At 33.6% G+C, this 18788-nt stretch overlaps 2 protein-coding genes across 3 annotated transcripts; one reads left to right on the forward strand and one right to left on the reverse strand.

Annotated features, from left to right (window-relative positions):
• Window positions 1-875: 875 nt before the first annotated feature.
• On the forward strand, window positions 876-15184 carry LOC129003857 (purine nucleoside phosphorylase-like). 2 transcript variants are annotated; one of them, XM_054432183.1, is made up of 7 exons: window positions 876-1033; window positions 3561-3775; window positions 7787-7887; window positions 9476-9672; window positions 10667-10842; window positions 13328-13518; window positions 14054-15184. In XM_054432183.1, the coding sequence occupies exons 2-7, from the start codon at window positions 3612-3614 to the stop codon at window positions 14293-14295; spliced, it is 1071 nt and encodes a 356-aa protein (XP_054288158.1). In that variant the 5' UTR covers window positions 876-1033; window positions 3561-3611; the 3' UTR covers window positions 14296-15184. The 2 variants fall into 2 exon arrangements, with proteins under 2 accessions (XP_054288158.1, XP_054288159.1); XM_054432184.1 differs by having other exon boundaries at window positions 9494-9672.
• Window positions 6220-18190, reverse strand: LOC129003858 (uncharacterized). The gene is made up of 2 exons (XM_054432185.1): window positions 17752-18190; window positions 6220-7160 (listed from the first exon to the last, which is right to left on the reverse strand). Exons 1-2 carry the CDS (start codon window positions 17943-17945, stop codon window positions 6476-6478), a joined length of 879 nt encoding a protein of 292 aa, XP_054288160.1. The 5' UTR covers window positions 17946-18190; the 3' UTR covers window positions 6220-6475.
• Window positions 18191-18788: the final 598 nt, after the last annotated feature.

The raw sequence follows: 18788 nt of genomic DNA on the forward strand, positions 1-18788 counted from the left end.
TAAACCATTATTGAGCACTTGTAATTTTTACTGGTTAAAATATAGATTTAAATCAAACCTTTTAAACTCTCATAACACTAAAACTTACAGACTGATTTCGTGGACTCAGTAGGGAGTGTTTTGTTTTTCGCTTGATCGGGGTTTTTGTGGTTTCTAAACGTGGTGTTCATTCTGTTCACTGTTTAGTTAGAAACATGATCACAGTATACTGTAGGCTATCAGTATCAGTAAATAATACAAGGTAGAGTTAGTAGACAAACTGGGATTTGAACTACTCTTGGAATGCAAAAAGTTAAATATTCGCGAGCAGAAAAAATACAGACCTGTCTTGGAACAAGTTTTAAATCCAGCCTCCTTGGACGTAGACCACTGACCGAAAGTTCAAAATACTGAACGAAATAGACATCATCATCATTATCACATGCTGGGAAGTATCTATACAATTTATTATTAATTAATACTTCCCAGCACGTGATGATCGAATATGTTGTCACTAGCTCCTTCCCAGTTAAATCGAACTTGTAGTAAATTCACTAAGCAAGCGATATTATTGTAGTTTTGTTTTAAATACTTAATCTTTTGAACAGAACTTACGTTTGCAAAACATGGAATTGCATTGTAAACCAACAAGGATTCTTTCCAAGACCCAGAAGTTTCTACAGTGGGCCTACTGACGTCACCTATGACGTATTCTACTCCACCCAAGTCTTGATACCGTACATAAACAACTAAGATAACCTCAAAGTAACAGCTGAAGATAAGGCTTGAAAACATATGTTTTTAAGAAAATATTTTCCCAAAGTACCAGATAGCAGTATTATATAAAGCGTGTCCATTAAATGAACAGGAGTTTGGTAAGTTTCCGTCAGAGAGAGCACTCTATGAACAAACGAGTTTTATCTTTCCTTTATTTTATTAAGTTCTTCATGCTTGTTTGATAAGATTTAGTTGTTTGTATCTTCTGCAGACCGTTGCACATTCTTCAGGGGAACACCGACAACTTCAGTCCCAGCAAACGTCAAAGAAACTTTTTGTAAGTACCTAGATGTATTATCTGTTTATTTAATAGTTGTGTATCTTCCTTCGGTTGGTTTTTTATAAAATAATAATATCGGAACCAAGTGAATAAACTTGATAGGAAAATAAATTGGACATATGGTTGATTAAGAACTAGTCTTATATTAGTTGTTGTATTTTATCGTGAAAATGACTGTTGATGCATTTTTATTGCACATAACATAGTTTTTTTTATGAACTTGGTTTGAAAAGTTGTGTTAAGTATTCAATTCAGTTCTAATTTAAAGAGTTTCAAATAAAATCAAACAAATCCCTTTAATTTTTCGCATTGTTTTTTTCTTCTTAAAAAAAAATAGTTAACTAACCACACAGACTATCTATAGGCCTACGATTCATTATTTTACATCATGGTCCAATACAACAATTTAACCGTCTGATAAATCTTAAAAGTACTATGGTTAACATCTTTGACTATTAATACAACAACTTCTGTATCCAATAGTAAATGATAACATACTATGTTGGTAGATTTCTCATCCTTATGTATCAGCTGAAGACGATTTTATTGGTTCCTTCAGGTGCACTGCAGGGGTGGTGTTTTGTTTACAATTTGTTTCTTGTTATTTCAGTCATTTAAACCCTTGTTTAGCCAGATAAAACTATCTAATCATAAACAATATCTCTTCCCCTATTTATATAACCAAACAGTTAAGCACAAACCATGGAATTAACCCTAAATACTGTAACTGTAGAAACAAAATTTCGCCGACACTAGCGATCAGTAACTCATAACTCATTTATTGAACCAAAATAACAGATACAAAATTTGCATTGGTCATGTCAAATAATCTCAGTGCGTCTCAGTGTCACCGACATTAACTGAGACGCGAAAAACGAGCTTCAAAATTTACAATGGGATTACAAGTGTTGGTTAGTACTTTGTTGGTATCAGGTCTATTCATGAGTACGATATTAAACTTGAAACGGTCTCGAAAATATTATACTGTACAATTTAACTTTAAAAAATACTTATTCTCAAAAACCGCATAAAAGACACGCAATTGGGGAAATAAAAACAAACGTATAAAATACTAGCAGAGTACCCGTCCTTCGTACGGGGTTGGCGTAGCAGACAATGGCTATATGGGCTGATCTGTTTTTTTTTTATCCTCAATGTACATAATCTTAAAACAAATACATTTGACACATGCTTTTGATTTTAAATTTTAATTAAGCCCTAAACTCAGTCAGTAATAAAAAGTAGTTACGTAATAAAGTTGATAACAAAGTTAAATTTTACTCAGCTGATGATAACGTTTACGATAAACAAATTTACTCTTATCACTATTGGACAAATGATGATGAACTATGCTGACGATGATAACATTGGCATTGACCCACTGTATGTTGTATTGTTGATATGGATATTACTTTCAAGGACATACATTACTTTATTCATCTTTTTATGTCTATTTCAGTATATTTTTGATAAATTTATTTGTTATAGTCATGGGATTGACGTTGGATACAAATTGATATTTTATTTGTAAAGTTTATTCAAACATCAATTTTAAATAGTGTGAATATAGACTTTTCATCCTGTTTAAAATAGGAATCCTTTTATTTATGTTTTGGAGACGTTTAAGTGACTTGGTATCGATTTAGGTAGGTACTTTCCTGTTAAAGGGAACATTCATTATTATCGATGATTTTTAATCCATACATCGATATTTTTGTTTCCCTTTACAACCCAATACAAATTGACAACTGATCTTGTTTAGGCTAAAATCTAGTCTATTATATCGATTAAAACTGTTCTAAGCTAACCTAACATAACCAACCAAACTTGCTGTACCGTACCATTTTAAAAATTCCGTTTGATTACAGAAAAGGTATATGGGGAAGATTAAACGGAATTTTTTAATGTTAAGAGTTTGGTTGGTTTTGTTAGGTTGATTTGGAACAGTTTCATTTCAATATTTTTTTTTATACTGAACTATATTTATTTATCGTAGTTGTCAGCTGATAGATAGGTTTCAATTCGTTAATATCGATATATCGATTGAAAATCATCGATAATAATGAATGTTTCCTTTAACAGGAAAGTACCGTTTTGGTATCTCATTTTAGGATAGGTTTTATCATTTTTTTAAATCTGAGATTATAAACCATAGAACAAGCCACGGCTTATAAATTGTTTAGCATTGTAGCAAATAAAAGTTTTAAAACTGTTTATATAACAATATATTATGTTTATTTAATCTATTACTTAATTTTCGTTATATCTTAATCTTCATTGCATAAAGTAATGCATCGGATGTAATATTTATTAACCTAAATTAGCCCCCCGATTCCGTTGTGTATGTTGGTTTTTTAAATCCGTGCAAAAACACTTATTTTTAGAAAACAGGTGATTTTTCCCCACACAATTAAAAATCACATCCAACCCGAATCTCCGTAAAATTGAGTTTAATATAAACCCAATTATATAACAACAATAAGTGGTTACGCAACAATGACAAAATCTGATCCAATTGTTGTAGTGGATCCTGATTGGTCGCCTGGCGCGGGAGAGGGGAGAACTATAAGTAACCATGGCAACGGCGGTGTACCACTCAACAACATTTGGTCAGTGTAGTCGCAAAATGAAGGGGACGACCGAGGACACGATGGCTCCGGTGAAGCTGCGACCTCTGAGGACTCCTTCGGGGACGACCATAGCAGCTGATCTAGCCTCTGCATCCAACCACGAGAACCCGTGAGTCAGGTTACACATTCATTGTTTACGTAAATGATAACAATATAGTTCAAATGGGCATTGTATCCAATGGTTGGTGTTACTTTCGTACCTATTAAGCTAAGTAACAAAGTGTGTGTTAAGTAACATTTCTATTACTTTTAAATTCATACTGCACATCAGTTATCTAAGGCTAAGTCCTTTAAAGTGCGGTTTTTTTATTAGGAATCCCATAAAAGATAACGTGTGAAATATACCAACACAGATAAATGTGGTAGTTAATATAATTTTTGAAACTCCAAACCAACAAATTATTTGTTTAAAAAGTAAATATAAACTGTGGTACGGATCGGTGTTACCGTACGTGTTCAGCAAAACAATCATAAAATTATCAATTAATTTAACATTATCAGTGGTAAAAATATGGAAATAAAATGCTAAATCTTAAGCAAAATAGGGTTTTAAATTAGTTTTAGAGAAACTATACCATTTTAAACTGTTTACGAGAAATACCGTACCACAAAAGTGGTGAAACCTTTCCTATCTCCTCACAAGCCCATAACTGTGTCATTGATTGTTATCATTACAGCGAACAGTTGTTTTCTTATCACTTCGATTTGTTTTACCACTGACTCAAAACACACCACTCAGTTTACATACAACTTTTACTTGCGAAGTAATTACTCATTTTTACCTTAAATTTTAAGTAAATTTCGTTCAAAATTGTTTACAAAGAACGTTTGACATGGTTAGTCTTTGATTACAGTTACAGATTGGTAAAATAAAGATTAAAATTACAAAATTAAATGGGTGATTCTCAATTATATAATTGAGGTCATTGTGCTACTGGTCAAGCCCGATGATAAATGAAGATTATGTAACACATTCTACCTTTAGCGCCCGGGATACGTTGAGTACAAAAGTTGTTATATAATCAAAAGGCATACACGTGTGAACATAATAATAGTAGTCACTATAAACACTTGATTTTCCCTGCGTTGAAATGTGAATTTTGCTCTCAGTTTCTTGAACATCTCAAATGTTGACGAACTTATCGTCACCTAGCGACTGTATAGTGCAATGTGCCAGTCTGAGTTAGTAAAATCCAAATACGTCAAGTAGGATTTGGCATTGTAAGTTTTACAAGTCCATTAAATACTAGATTTGTTTACATCAAAAATACAAAAATTTAAAACTGTTCAAAACTGAAACTCCGATATATATATTACCCAATTGAATATAATTGGCTACACGTATAATTGACTACTCACATTATAAAGTGAGGAAATAGCTGCGTTTTGCCCTTTGACCTATTGTTCGTCCTGTCAATGGTCAATAGCAATTGCCTGCTCTCGGACGCTCATAGACTCAAGGTCACTTGGCTATCATCAGCCTCAACTATGTCGAATACAGCCGCGTACCTGATGACGGCATTAGATAACAGACGCCGAAAAGTTGTCAAACTACTGTAGTTTCCTTAGATCTGCCATGGTAAAACTCGCAATGGCAATGAGTTTGATGAACTATTTGTTTATATCCTGTTAAAAATACAAACTCTTGAGAATGGTCTACATGAACGACCTACCTTTTGTAAACGCCAATGAAGAGTAATTATTGCTTTGGGTTTGAAAATTTAGATCGATACGTCTTGACATTTACCTTGATAAAAGCGATGTTGCTCAAATATTACCAGTAATGTGCAAACTATTAAAAACCACGCGAATGTCTGTATTTCAATTATTCAAACATTTGCAGTCATTATGCAGACAAATTATAATACTAAAAATCCTATCGCATCTGTCAAATACTAATTATATTGCATATTAATAATGGCTGGCTTGCCATAAAATGGGCATTGCAGTTTTCGTAGCCTCTCTACTACCGTTAGTTGACAGGAATAACTTACATCAAACTTATAGTCTAGAAACAAACTGGGCTAACTTATGTGTGTGTTAACATCACTGTTTATGGTAACTCGTCTGACCCATATTAACTGAAGTACTTGTGAGCAATTAGCATAAATTGAGATAGTAAATTACTCAGGCACAATCGAGGCTAACTGCTGTATACCAATGAACCTAGGAAGAAATATATACCAACGTGAAAGTTGAAGAGTAGGCAGTACATTTTGCATCTAAGGAAAGGGGCATGGCCTAAGAAATAGGACAATATTTACAATATTAATAGCAGAACCGATAGCTAAGACTTTTTCTGCTAATTGTTTTGCCATTTAACTTAGGCCTAGATTTTTTTTATTTGCCTAACTTACTTTGATTTGTTGTTTTAATAAAACTTTTTGTAGGCTTAGTTAATGTAAAAAAATGTAAACTAATTCTAGATTTTGAGTTTTTTTTACATCAGGCCTGATTAGGAACCATAACCACAGAGGCTCATCCAATCGGGTATTTAAAAAATAGTAGGACTACAAAACTGGTACTTCAGAAATATTTATATTTTACGGAATTCTAAATTTACTACAAAAGGTTCAGCTTTTAAAACGACTAACAAAGCCTTTAAAAGATTGTAAAAAACATTGTCTAGATAGGCTAATATCACTTAGCTAGTTTATTGATACCTACATTTTATTCTCGATTTATGAAACTGCAGCCGAAGTTGAACCTAAAAAAACTAAGCTTAGGATGGCCTATGTTTTATAAAACGTCGCGTCATAGCGAAAGAGCTTCCTGCAGCTATTATGAAACGAACTTCAATAACTTAGGCCTATTCTTTCTTTATTGTCTTAGTTTTCTTTTGCTTTCTAAGTACCGATTGGTGGTTTGCTTCTTCGACCTCGAAATATGGACACAATCCTAAATTTACCATTCGTTTAGTCATCGATTTCTTCTTCTGCAACAATTTCTTAGTTACACTTACTTCCACAGACATTTTCAAATGACGATTCTTCACTTTTCGGTTATGCTTGACGGCGAGTTCTGTTCTTTTTGCGAGTGTTTGTTGGTTATCATGAGCTTCTTTAGCCCTTTGGAACAGTCGAGGTCTCTGCTCATTGTGTGGGATACACTTGGCTTTCAGTAACCGATTCATCATCAAATAGTTATTCATTGTGTCAGCTGCAATGCGAGCAATCTCTGGATGATAGTACTCAATAAATGCATATCCCTTGGCTCTCCCAGTTTTGCTTCTAGGGACATTTACACCAGTCACTTTCCCAAACTGGCTGAAGTAGGCTTTGATTTGTTCTTCGTAGAATCCATGTGGAACGTGGCAGATATATACAACACCTTTCGGGTATGTTTTGGGTTTCTTAGATCCTCTCTTTCCTCTATGTTTCACCTTTGGTTGCTTTTTCACTTCATCTTTGACGTTTCCGTTATTGTCAAGTGAACAACTTAGCTGATTTGATTTTGTTGACGAACGTTGTATCTTTAACATTGTAAATTGTAACCTGTAAAAGTAAGGATCGTTCAAATGAATTGACACATAAGACAATAACAAACAATTTAACAAAATGTAAACAATCGTGCCAAAACAATAATAAATAACGGTCAGGTCGACTTCCAGCTGATTAGTTTAAATACAGACAAATAGAAATAATTAGGCATCGAGTAAGATTGTACTTACTTGTTGAATATATAATGTACTAGGTGTGCAAATAAGTTGTCTGCTTGTAATATTGAGAACAAGCATATCAATCCAATACTTTTGAGAATTAACAACGGGCTTTTGCTTTCGATTGTCCCCCATGGGCTTTTGGGTTCACATAAATAGGTAGGATTTCTACTTGCGGAATACAAATTCAATGCTAAATCTGTTCGCGTAGGGAGATGGTACTTAATTATAGGAGGGTTAACATTAATGTTAGGTACAAGCAACATTAATGCTAATTTAACATTAATTAATATTAATGCACTGAGGAAGTACTTACACGACTTTGGGTAAAGCGTTTAAAATTCATAGGCTACTTTTGTTGTGGATGTGCCAGGAATCGAACCTGAGGGCTGATGATCATTTTGCACCAAAATCTGAGACCACTAGCAACACACACCTATAATATACGTTTGAATGTTCCAGATACACATATGAGCTGGTGGAGAGCATAGCAAAGTATTTGCTAGACAGAGTTCCTGAGTCAGTCAGGCCTACCATTGGAATCATTTGTGGCTCTGGAATGGGTAAGAGGATTTTTTTTCATGTGGGTATAACTGAATATCATTTGATTCATTTTCAGGCGAAGTTGTGAGCAGTGTTGCCACTTTTAGGGTAATTACCATTTTTTAGGGTAATTTACTGGTCTTAGGGTAAAGTTTAGGGTAATGGTAGATTTAGGGTAATTTTAGGGTAAAACTAAAAGTTAGCATAACAATGGAAATTTTACTAAAAAAATGAAAAAAACTTCAAAATTTGGCAAAAAACGTTCATAAAATACTATGGCCAAACCATCATATTCGATTCAAATCGGTTTAAATCGATTGCTATGATGATTTTTTTATAATAAGTTATCCTAATTTAGGTTATCCTAATTATAAAAAATTGAAATTCATTCTATTCGATTCTATAACACGTTATAGGCCTAATAAAACATGAAATATTATTCATTACTGGGTTTGATATTTAATTATGTGGCTGAATTGAATTAAACTGGATTATTTTACAAATTGTGTCAAGAAATTACTACAGTAAAGCTTTGGTGGTACCGTACTGTATTTTAAAGATATGATTGTCCAAAAACAGTAGTTATGGGTCGATACAGTAAAAAATACGATAGTTCTTGATTCGATATTTTTCGTTATACGATAGTCGATAGAGCTGATCAATATCAACATTTTTTTGTTCTTCTTTCGGGGCCCGATTTCATAATAAAGTACAAACTAATATTATTAGTAAATCAGCTGATCGCCCAATGCAAATCTAATGGAAATTACAAGTTACAAGTTGTAACTTGTAGTTTATTATGAAATGGGCCCCGGGTGGTTTTTTAGAATTGAGTATAATTTTACGTAAATTGATTGATATTGGAACTTCATTTAGTATAATTAACCACCTTATGTAGGATTTATATGATTTTAACAATGTTTTATAGCATTAAACGCAAATATTAACATTTAGGGTAATTTTTAGGGTAACTCAAAGTAGATTTAGGGTAATTTAGGGTAATTTTAGCCCGCCTTTAGGGTAAAATCGCAGCAACGCGGTGGCAACACTGGTTGTGAGTGATTCTCAAAATCGATGGTGAAATATCCCAAACACTCTTGTTGATCAGATGTGGCTCCAACCTGACTTATAAAAACTAGCCTTTAAAAAAAGTTTTTCCTTTAAAATATAATTGTCAGATAATTTTTTGTACCTTTTACAATCATAAAAATATACTTTGTGATAATAAACCATTCATTTATCTAGAATGTCATGCTGTCATTTTTATTTTGTTCTTGCAACTTCTAATTCTCCACTCTTGCAAGTAAAAAATATTCCTGCACCATTTAGTTGGTAGACTGGTATTTCATTCTGTTGGTGGCTTAATATCCTACTAGAACTGGTAACAGCTTTAACAAGTGAATAGGACACACTGTCTACTTATCTAGTTATTTCCAAGCTCCAAGTAATACTTTGGTTGATTTAACTATGTCCAATTTTAACTATGAAATAAAGGGGCTACAGCTTTAACATGGGATATTCATTTCTTTCCTATAATAGTCAAAGATATCACTTTGCGTAAGGCCAATCCTACCATCATCAAGGAAGGACACCAAATATTGTTAGTAGATCTCCTCGGTGTTTCAGGACCTCTGGCGGACATGTTGAGTGACAAAGTGGCGTTCCCGTATGAGACCATCCCGCATTTCCCTCAGAGCACCGTGCCGGGGCATGCTGGGAGGCTAGTGTTCGGCAAACTCAATGGTATACCCATCATGTGCATGCAGGGCCGCTTCCACTACTATGAGGGTTACCCTCTGTCCAAGGTAAATGATTACATTATATTTTGAAATCCATTCAGGTAGATTGTAAGATTTGCTAATTAAATCTTGTACTGTGTTGTTAGGAAGTTTCATTGGTGGTAGCATTGTCTGATAATAGTTGTACTGCACAGAATTATATGGAATCAGTAGCAGTGTGCGATTTAAGTGCACCAGATAGATAACTGCAGCTGATACATCCACAAGGATGATGAGTGTTAAGTTATTGTTCTTGTAAAGGGTAAAGTTGACTGGGTAGCCGAATAATTATTATAGTGTTCACCCTCAAATCCAAGGTTGATTTTGAGCAGGATCAATTCCTATGACCACATGGTCCATAATGGGCTCTACCAATTTGTAATATTTTCCATCAGAACAACAAAGTTTGATTTTAGATAGTAAACAAGAACGGGGGCTGGAACATCTAAAACCTTTCCTTTAAAAAAGGTAAAAAATGCATTTGGTGCACATTCCAGTCCCGTGTTTAAAAGGCTGTCCAGTTTTGAAAACAATTTTTTTTGTTGAATCAGCCAAGGTGCTGATGTAAATTACTGATTTATATCGATCATGCCAACTTTTTAACCAAGTAAAAAAGATAGGCGAAGTTATCATTTTTAAGCTATAGTATCTTTTAGATTGTTACTATTAGCATAGACAAACTATATGCTATTAGTATTTTGGTTTACAATCTGTATAATGAATATCGAGGTAGTTTTAACTTAATTCAGCCACATTCAAAATGAACAATCAGTTTAACAAGTCCCCTACCACGTGACTCACTCATACAAGGCTCAAGCCATGTCACAAAAAGAACAACGAATGATGGATGTGCAGCAAAAACCTCTTCTTGCTCCATATTTTTTTATGGAATTGAAACAGCCGTCTACTCTAGTGGCATCAAGTTGTAATTTAAAACATTTCATTTCTACCATTTAGTAATTATTAAAATGGTGAGATTTTGCCCTGCTTGCTCTAAGCTAAACAATTGTGTAATGTGTAGTGCTCGATGCCAGTTCGAGTGATGAAGCTTGTGGGCGTAACTCACCTGGTGGTGACCAACGCGGCCGGAGGTCTCAACCCAGAGTACGAAGCTGGGGACATCATGATCATGAAGGATCACGTCAACTTCATGGGGTTTGCCGGCAACAATCCTCTGCAGGGCATCAATGATGAGAGGTAGGAAAAGCTAACATAGACATACAAATTCTAAAATAGACTTGATAATTAAAATAACTAGAAAATACTTTTTTTATTTGTGTGATTTGGGGGATTCTTTTTTTTTGGAGATCAAAAACTTAAAGGAGTCAATTGAAAATGATACTGGTTAGAGAGATGTCTTTATCAATAAACAGAACTAGACATTTCACTCCCATATAATTGTTAAAAAGATCCTGCTAAAGATTAATTCTGGAGTTTATGCTCTATCAAAAATGTCTTTTTATTGCCATATAAACACTTTAAAGAATATATATTTTGCTCATGTACATTCCCATATCCAATTTGGCATAGCATTATACGGTTCAACAAAACAAAGAAATATGGACTCTATTTTAAAACAGCAAAAAAAGCTATCAGGATAATGCTCAAGCTAAAGGGGGATGATTCAGCCAAACAACACTTTACACATCTAAAAATTTTTACGGTTTATGGACAATATATATATGAAGTTATTCTTATTGCTAGAAAACAAGATTTGAGTGAAAAACCGATGACAAGTCACAACTATTAATCTTAGGGAAAAAAGTGGGGTTGTTGAACCTCATAGGCTCAAGTTTTATGAAAAAAGCCGTCCAATGCAGGCCAAAGATTTTTAAAATTTATCCCAAAAAATATAAAAAAGAAACAGATTTTAATAAGTTTACAAAATTACTCAAAGATTATATATTAAATTTAGCTATTTATTCTATGGAAGAGTTCTCCACCTCCCTGGCATAGGTAGCATTAAGTTATTTTAATTTTGTATTTCATTCTTAACTAACTAATGACTTATTATTTTACTTGTTAATATTTACTAATATCATTGTAATTGTGTTTCTTGTTATTGACGCTATTCATTGTACCACCTTTGTACAACAAATATGAATAAAGAATACATATATTAAATATATGAATACATATATATAATAAATGAATACATATATTAAAGTTGTAGCGAGTTTAAGAATCAAAATAAATATAGTTAAATTGTGAAGCAAATTTCCTTTCGGCGAAACTCGGATAGTAACTTAGGAAATTACGCCACCTTACGAAGTCCCAGGAATCGTACGAGTCGGGTTGGGGGGATTTTCCCAGGAGTTGATAGTGATTAGGATGGCCTCAAATTTGATAGCCTCGGCAACAAAAAATCGCCTCGGCGGTACAACTATGCAACTCTAAGTGGGCAATTTATTATAACATAGCGATTTTTATATCATATATCAACTATCACTGATATACAAATTAACGGAGTAAATAGAATTTTTAATTGTAGTGCGAGTGCCTCATTCAACTATGCCCTTTTTGAATACAAAAATTGGTTATATTGTCCATATGGATGAAGAGTCTAATGTACTTACTACTTATATGTATATTCAAAGTCAAAAAATGCATCTAGCTCTCGTGGAGCAACCAGTGGCTTTTTATTAACATTTCATTAAGCCAACCATACAAGGTAGAGATACATTAATTTTAATACTCTGTATTCAAATATACTTTAAAATGGCAGGATACAATCTTTCAATGATAATTTTTAATAGTAGGCATAATTTCACTAAGACTGTGATTTTCAAATTGACCCCCTCAGAGACACTGCACAGATTAGTTCCTACACTGTGCCATGTTTAGTTCAGTGTAGTTATAAATCATTTAGTCTTATAGATGATCGTTTAACAAAATACAACATTTACTTGTAATTTCTTCTAATAACCTGCTCACTTGATTGATAAAATAAGGAGAACTAGAAACATTTTAAACTGAAAAACTATAGCATTGAAAAGATGTAAGGTTCTGTCCTTTTTATAATTTTAGTACAGTTAAACCTCGTTAGTACAAACCTCGGTAAAACGAATTCAATGACAAATTTGTTAAAATCTTCTTGAAACTTTCATAAAGGTCAATGCTAAAAACACCTCTATACAACTTAGTTATTAGGTTGAAAACCTCCATATAAGACGAATTTGTTTGTGACATGGGCTACGACTGATTAACCTCTATACTTAACGAATATTCTTAGCACAAAACCTCTATGACAAATGAGAAACTCTATAAAACAAATTTCTCATGGTCTTAACCTCCATAGTACGTAGGTAGTTTTAAAAACAAACAGAAGCTTGTCTCAACATGAAACCCCTACCCTCTCCTTCCTCAGTCATTATCTCAGAGCCATAAGAAATTTCTATAAGACGAATAATGGCAGAATTAAACCTCGATAAACGAACCTCCTTTATTAAAAAATACCTCGATAGTAGATATCTTTCCCCTACCCCTTGAAATTCGTCTTATAGAGGTTCGACTGTAGCCATTTTTTGACACCTGAACCAACAGCCAATAAGCCTACTTAATAATTGAATCAAAGATTAAATCAAAATATCTTGTTTGTGGGGGAATTAGCTAATCAACACTGATTTTGATTTGGAACAATCACTTTAAAGGGGAGATTTTTATTTGATGACCACTTTTTCAGGTTTGGGCCTCGTTTTCCAGCCATGAACCGAGCGTATAATGCCAAGTTGTTATCTGTGGCTAAGGAGGTGGCTAAAGAGCTTAACATGGAGAAGATAACAAAGGAAGGAGTTTACGCTCAACTAGGAGGTCCTAACTTTGAGACAATCGCAGAGCTGCGTATGTTACGTACGTGTGGTGTGGATGCCGTTGGTGAGTATTTAAAAAAAACATTTATTGTCATTATATTAGCTATTTGTAAATTAAAGGGACACAGTAGAACCTTGATTAACTTTCACCCTTTTAACCGGCACTCTATTATCCGTCAGCGCTTCAGTAATGAGATTATTTATAAATGTGATTTTATTTCACTGTACCAATATTGAACAAGTATAACACAAACAATATAATAGTTATGTATTACTCTTGTATGTACACCGTAAGTGATTTTGTCACTGGGCTCAAAAGGTTGACGTTTGATAGTAACAAGACCAGGGTTTGGACAATTTTTTTATAAAAAATTTAAAAGTGCCAAAGACTTGAATACACATAGTAAAAAATATACCTACACCAGAAACAGAAGTGACAGCAAAAAACATTTTTGGTGCTCAATACATTCGTTTATTACAATACTGGTCACAACAGTCAAAAGTTTAGTAACCAATCAATGATAGAATGTACGCAGTACTCCGTTGAACGATATAATGTCTTACAATCCCACATTACTGGATAACTAATTGTTTAACAGGTATGAGCACGGTGGCTGAGGTGTTGACTGCTCATCACTGTGGCATGTACATCTTCGCCTTCAGTCTCATCACCAACATGTGTATCATGGACTACGACAGTCTGGAGGAGGCCAACCACACGGAGGTCATACAGATCGGAAAACTACGAGAACCTCTGCTCAAGAAGTTTGTAGCTCGGATGGTATCCAGGCTTCCAGAAATCCAGAAAACTCAGCAAATCGCGAATGCTCAGGAGGCGTGATTCTCACACATAACGCCACAAGCCTGAAAAGTATAAGGTTCCAATCTATCTTAAGGATTGTGTCCACAAGTGTATAGGCAATTACTTTGCTGATCAAGTTTGTGTTGCGGAACACTTGAACAAATTTTCCACCACATTTTCCATCTAGTATTGTAGTTTTAAGAACATCATTCTCAGAGTGCTCAAGCTGATATCTACTCAGTAGCAAGAGAACAGATATCCATTTTTATATGTTCCTGAGCGCCTTTTCCATAGCTCAGTTGCAGAATTACCGCTTGACTGTTATAGTTATGTAAATAGAGTGTTTCTAATCTGCTTTATTGTGATGAATCCTGAAAGTTATAGGGATAGTGATTAGGTTGAGACGATCAAAGACTCAAGATATAAGATCTGGTTTCAACTTATGTATTAAACTACTAAAATTGTGTTTTATAACTATCTCCAATCATATATGAGCATTTTAAGTGTAATTAAAAAATGTTTACACTTTCATAAAGTAACCACTTTTTAACAAATCCAACAAAAACTGGTAAATTTCTATATTAGAAATGCAACTAGTTAAGAACACTATTATGTAGCCTAAAGATAAGATTAGCGTATATGATTGTTAATGAGTGTAGTCTAGTGATTTTAGATTATTATAGCTGTGCTATTTATACATAATTTACCTTTGTATTAATCAATTTACTAAGAGATATTAAGTATAGTGACAGTATAATATTTTTACTCTGTCTGTTTTACACACTTTTATATATTTTGTAGAATGTTTCCGTAAGTAAATCTTAGTTTAATTGTTGAAAAAATCAACTTTTTGTTCATGTACATTTAAAAGCTTTATAAATGTAAGTATTTCTAATTTCTTGAATAAAATAAAGTTTTGTTTTGTAAATTGTGTAATATAATATTGCAATCCTAAAATTATTCATTCATAAGTATAGGCTAAAATTGTACAGTTTGATCTATGGTAACTGGTTTGGTTTAGGTTTTATTTCTGATATAAATAGATGCTGCATTGCTTCGCTCCAGGGTTAATTACTTCTGTACGTCTTACCTTAATTAATATTAATGTAGAATCCCAATTATTAATAGACCTATCGAACTGTGGCATGGTCGGGTAAGCTTAAAGATCGTATAACTTAAGACATTTTTTTATTAGAAAAAGAAACCATTGTAAACATGTGGATATGGTCATTAAATTTATGTAGTTTCTCCAATCACAAAAATTTCAAAGCATTAAGTGTGTATATTATTGAAACTGCTACATTTAAGCGAATTCCCCACAAACTAAATAGTGACCTAGGGTATTAGCATAGACAAAAAAGAATTAAATATAGGCCGTCAGCTGTGCTGCGGTTGCCATAGGTACTGGCGCACACCGCTTGGAGCGCCATGTAGTTACGGCGTACGCGCTACGTAAACTACAGCGGTGTGCGCCGGAACCTATGGTAACCGCAGCACGGCTGACAGTCTATATTTAATTCTTTTTTTCAATGGTATTAGCCAATTTTCCATATAAGTAATTAGCTATTTCTTAGATTTAAAATATATAAAAAGCAATGTTTGTAGGTCTTATGGCAAGACCTAGGCCCGTGACCAATTTAATTTTTTGTTTTATGTCTCCAGAGTTAAAACACCATACGGTCAAATTCATACATACATACATACATACATACATACAAGTATATATATTTCCAGCCAATCTATTTAACATATTTTTATGATTGAGGTGTAATTTTAAAGTTCATAACTTAACGGAGAAACATATGGTAACCAAAAAGAAAAAATGTAATTTCTTTAGGGGCTTCATCTCCCTTGCATCTGATTTATTTCTAGAGTTCGCTTTCAAAGATTCGGTGATGCTGACCAACTTCCTTTATAAAGGTTTAATTAAATGGAAATTTTAATTTAACAGGTGATCATTCTGTGTTGATTTCAATCATGTTTCAATTATCCAAAAAAAATATTTTTCCTACAGTTACCTAACAATAATGTACATGTTTCCTCTCACTGATTTGAGAAAGCAAAGTGGCCAATTCGCTCATCAGTGAGACAATGTTAACATTGTCTCACTCTAATTACTTTGTCTCACTCACTCCAGATTTGCAACGTGAAGGCACGAAATAGTGAGCGCGTAACATGCAGACAAGGTCGTATGCGCGCAAAATATGTTGGCAGCACTGGCTGTAAATCAGCTGATCAGCTGTTGTACTGTTGTATCATTAAATGTCATATTACAAGTTCACTCCTGTGTAAAAATATGTCACGTTTTTTTACCAATTTATTTGTTTTATGGTAACTGTAGGAAAAATATAATGTGCAACTCGAGTGCAAAGTACAATTGCCTCACTCGAGAAACCATTCCTCACTCACCTACGGCTCGCGAGTAAGTATTTCTCTCGAGTGAGTCAATTATTGCTCCCTTTGCTGACTAGTTGCACAAATAACTCATTTTGACTCTTACTTACATTCTGACATTGGTTAAACATTCAACTGAAGGATCAGCTGTTAAATTACAATTCACATTTTAAAGAAAGTTGGTCAGCATCACTGGATCTACAAAATAATTCGTCACTTCGCTGAATAATAAGCTTAAAAATGACACATCAGTCGTAAAACTCGGTAGTATGATGGCTGAAAAAGGGATGCTACAGATAAAACCCTTTGTATTGATCAGTATATGAGTGATAATGGGAATGTGGTTAAAACGCAGGTTTGCTGTGGAGGTTTTTTTTTTTTTTTTTTTTTTTTTTTTTTAAGCCATAATCATAAATAACATACAATCCCTATACAAAATACCCAACAAAGTAAATACAACACTGATATAACAGTAAAATTAAAGCTGAAGCAATACACAATCTCAGCCACAATATCTATTCGTACTGCATCTAAAACGTCAGGGGTAGCAGAGTGGTACAGGTAGAAGTTTACAAACTGTGTAGTATCATAGACAAACAGAATAAATATAGACCGTCAGCTGTGTTGCGGTTAGCATAAGTTCTGGCGTCCACCGCTAGGTTTGCCGTGTAGTTACGGCGCACACCGCTGCAGCGTCTGCTGGTCAAATACGGCTCCTGCACTCCTGCAGCGGTGTGCGCCGTAACTACACGGTACTCCTAGCGGTGGGCGCCGGAACCTTCCTTTGACAGTCTATATTTGTTCTATTTGTCTATGGTAGTATACAGCTTAAGTTTATTGTTGATATTCCTATTTTGAATTACACTCTTAAGCAAAGTTTCAAACTCATTGACATGCATAGAACTTAGGAAGACAAACTTGGTCATTCTAATAAATAAGGCTTTAATTTAAAAAGGATAAACAAGAACTAGAAAGTTTAAAATTCAGGAATCTATTGTTTAACCTACACTTGTTAATAGGAATGTTTTTTTTATTACTTAATGTTGATAAAGCCAAAGTTATTAAGTAATTATAAAATATTAAAGATGTCAATTTACTTACATCACCACAGTATGTTTTGAAACAGTTTGACTCAATATTAAAACTAAAAGTGAACTTATTTTCTTTCTACTCACTGGGTCCACTCCATACATAATCATGTAATTATTTAGTGTCACGTTATCACGATTTGCAATTTTAAAATGCCAACTTGAAACTAAAAGGTGATAAAGAATTCTTCTTACACATCTCGACATTACAACTTGTAAAAACAGGAGCCATTGGGGGTTGAATTTGGGTCACAAAACACATCTTGAAGTTTTTGACTTTTTAAACAGTACAGTGACACACTCCATAAAGTGACCACCAACAAAGCTGCACTTTCAAAAAAGTTCAACACCAGCAAGTTATACACTTCAGATAACATGCTCATTTTAGAAGTTATTTTATATGTTGGATGGGTACTGGTTACCTAGATTGCATGAAATACGTTTAGCTACACTTTGACTTCACACACTTGGTTGGTTTTAATTGAACCCAATTAAAAAACAGAACTGATGATGGTGATTAAGTTGTGTCAATTTGATTTTTAATGATTTTGGTTTTCACATTGCTGGGATGGTTTAGTAAAAGATTCAATAAAAACGTAAACGTATCATATCATATTAGGTACATGCTAGAATTTTCGTCTATTTCTTGGAATATTATTTATTTTATGGATTGAAATTGACTCCAACAATAATTTGGAGTTCAATTTTATATGTCACTCGTGACTGTTATGGTAATGGTTTGAACATTTTTATTGGTCTCCCAAATAGTTTTAGAATTACTGAAGAGGAAAACAACTAAGACGGTCGAGGTTGGAGCTCTGCTGAAAACTAACTATTTATTATAGTTATAGTTATAGTTAACTAAGTATTTAGAAAAACACAGAGTACATTAACATTTTCTTTGCTTTACTCTGCGTATTGCTATGAAAATAAAAAACAAATAAATGCACTTTTAGCTCATTTACAAAAATCTTTCAAACATTCTAATAATGTAAAAAATGTGTTTCTTGAGTTTCAAAAATCATCTCTTTAAAAGTTTATACACACGTT

The sequence above is a fragment of the Macrosteles quadrilineatus genome, unplaced genomic scaffold (genome assembly GCF_028750875.1).
Source record: "Macrosteles quadrilineatus isolate MER2022 unplaced genomic scaffold, UCM_ALF_1.0 Scaffold_9__3_contigs__length_116548681, whole genome shotgun sequence".
Classification (NCBI taxonomy): Eukaryota; Metazoa; Arthropoda; class Insecta; order Hemiptera; family Cicadellidae; genus Macrosteles; species Macrosteles quadrilineatus.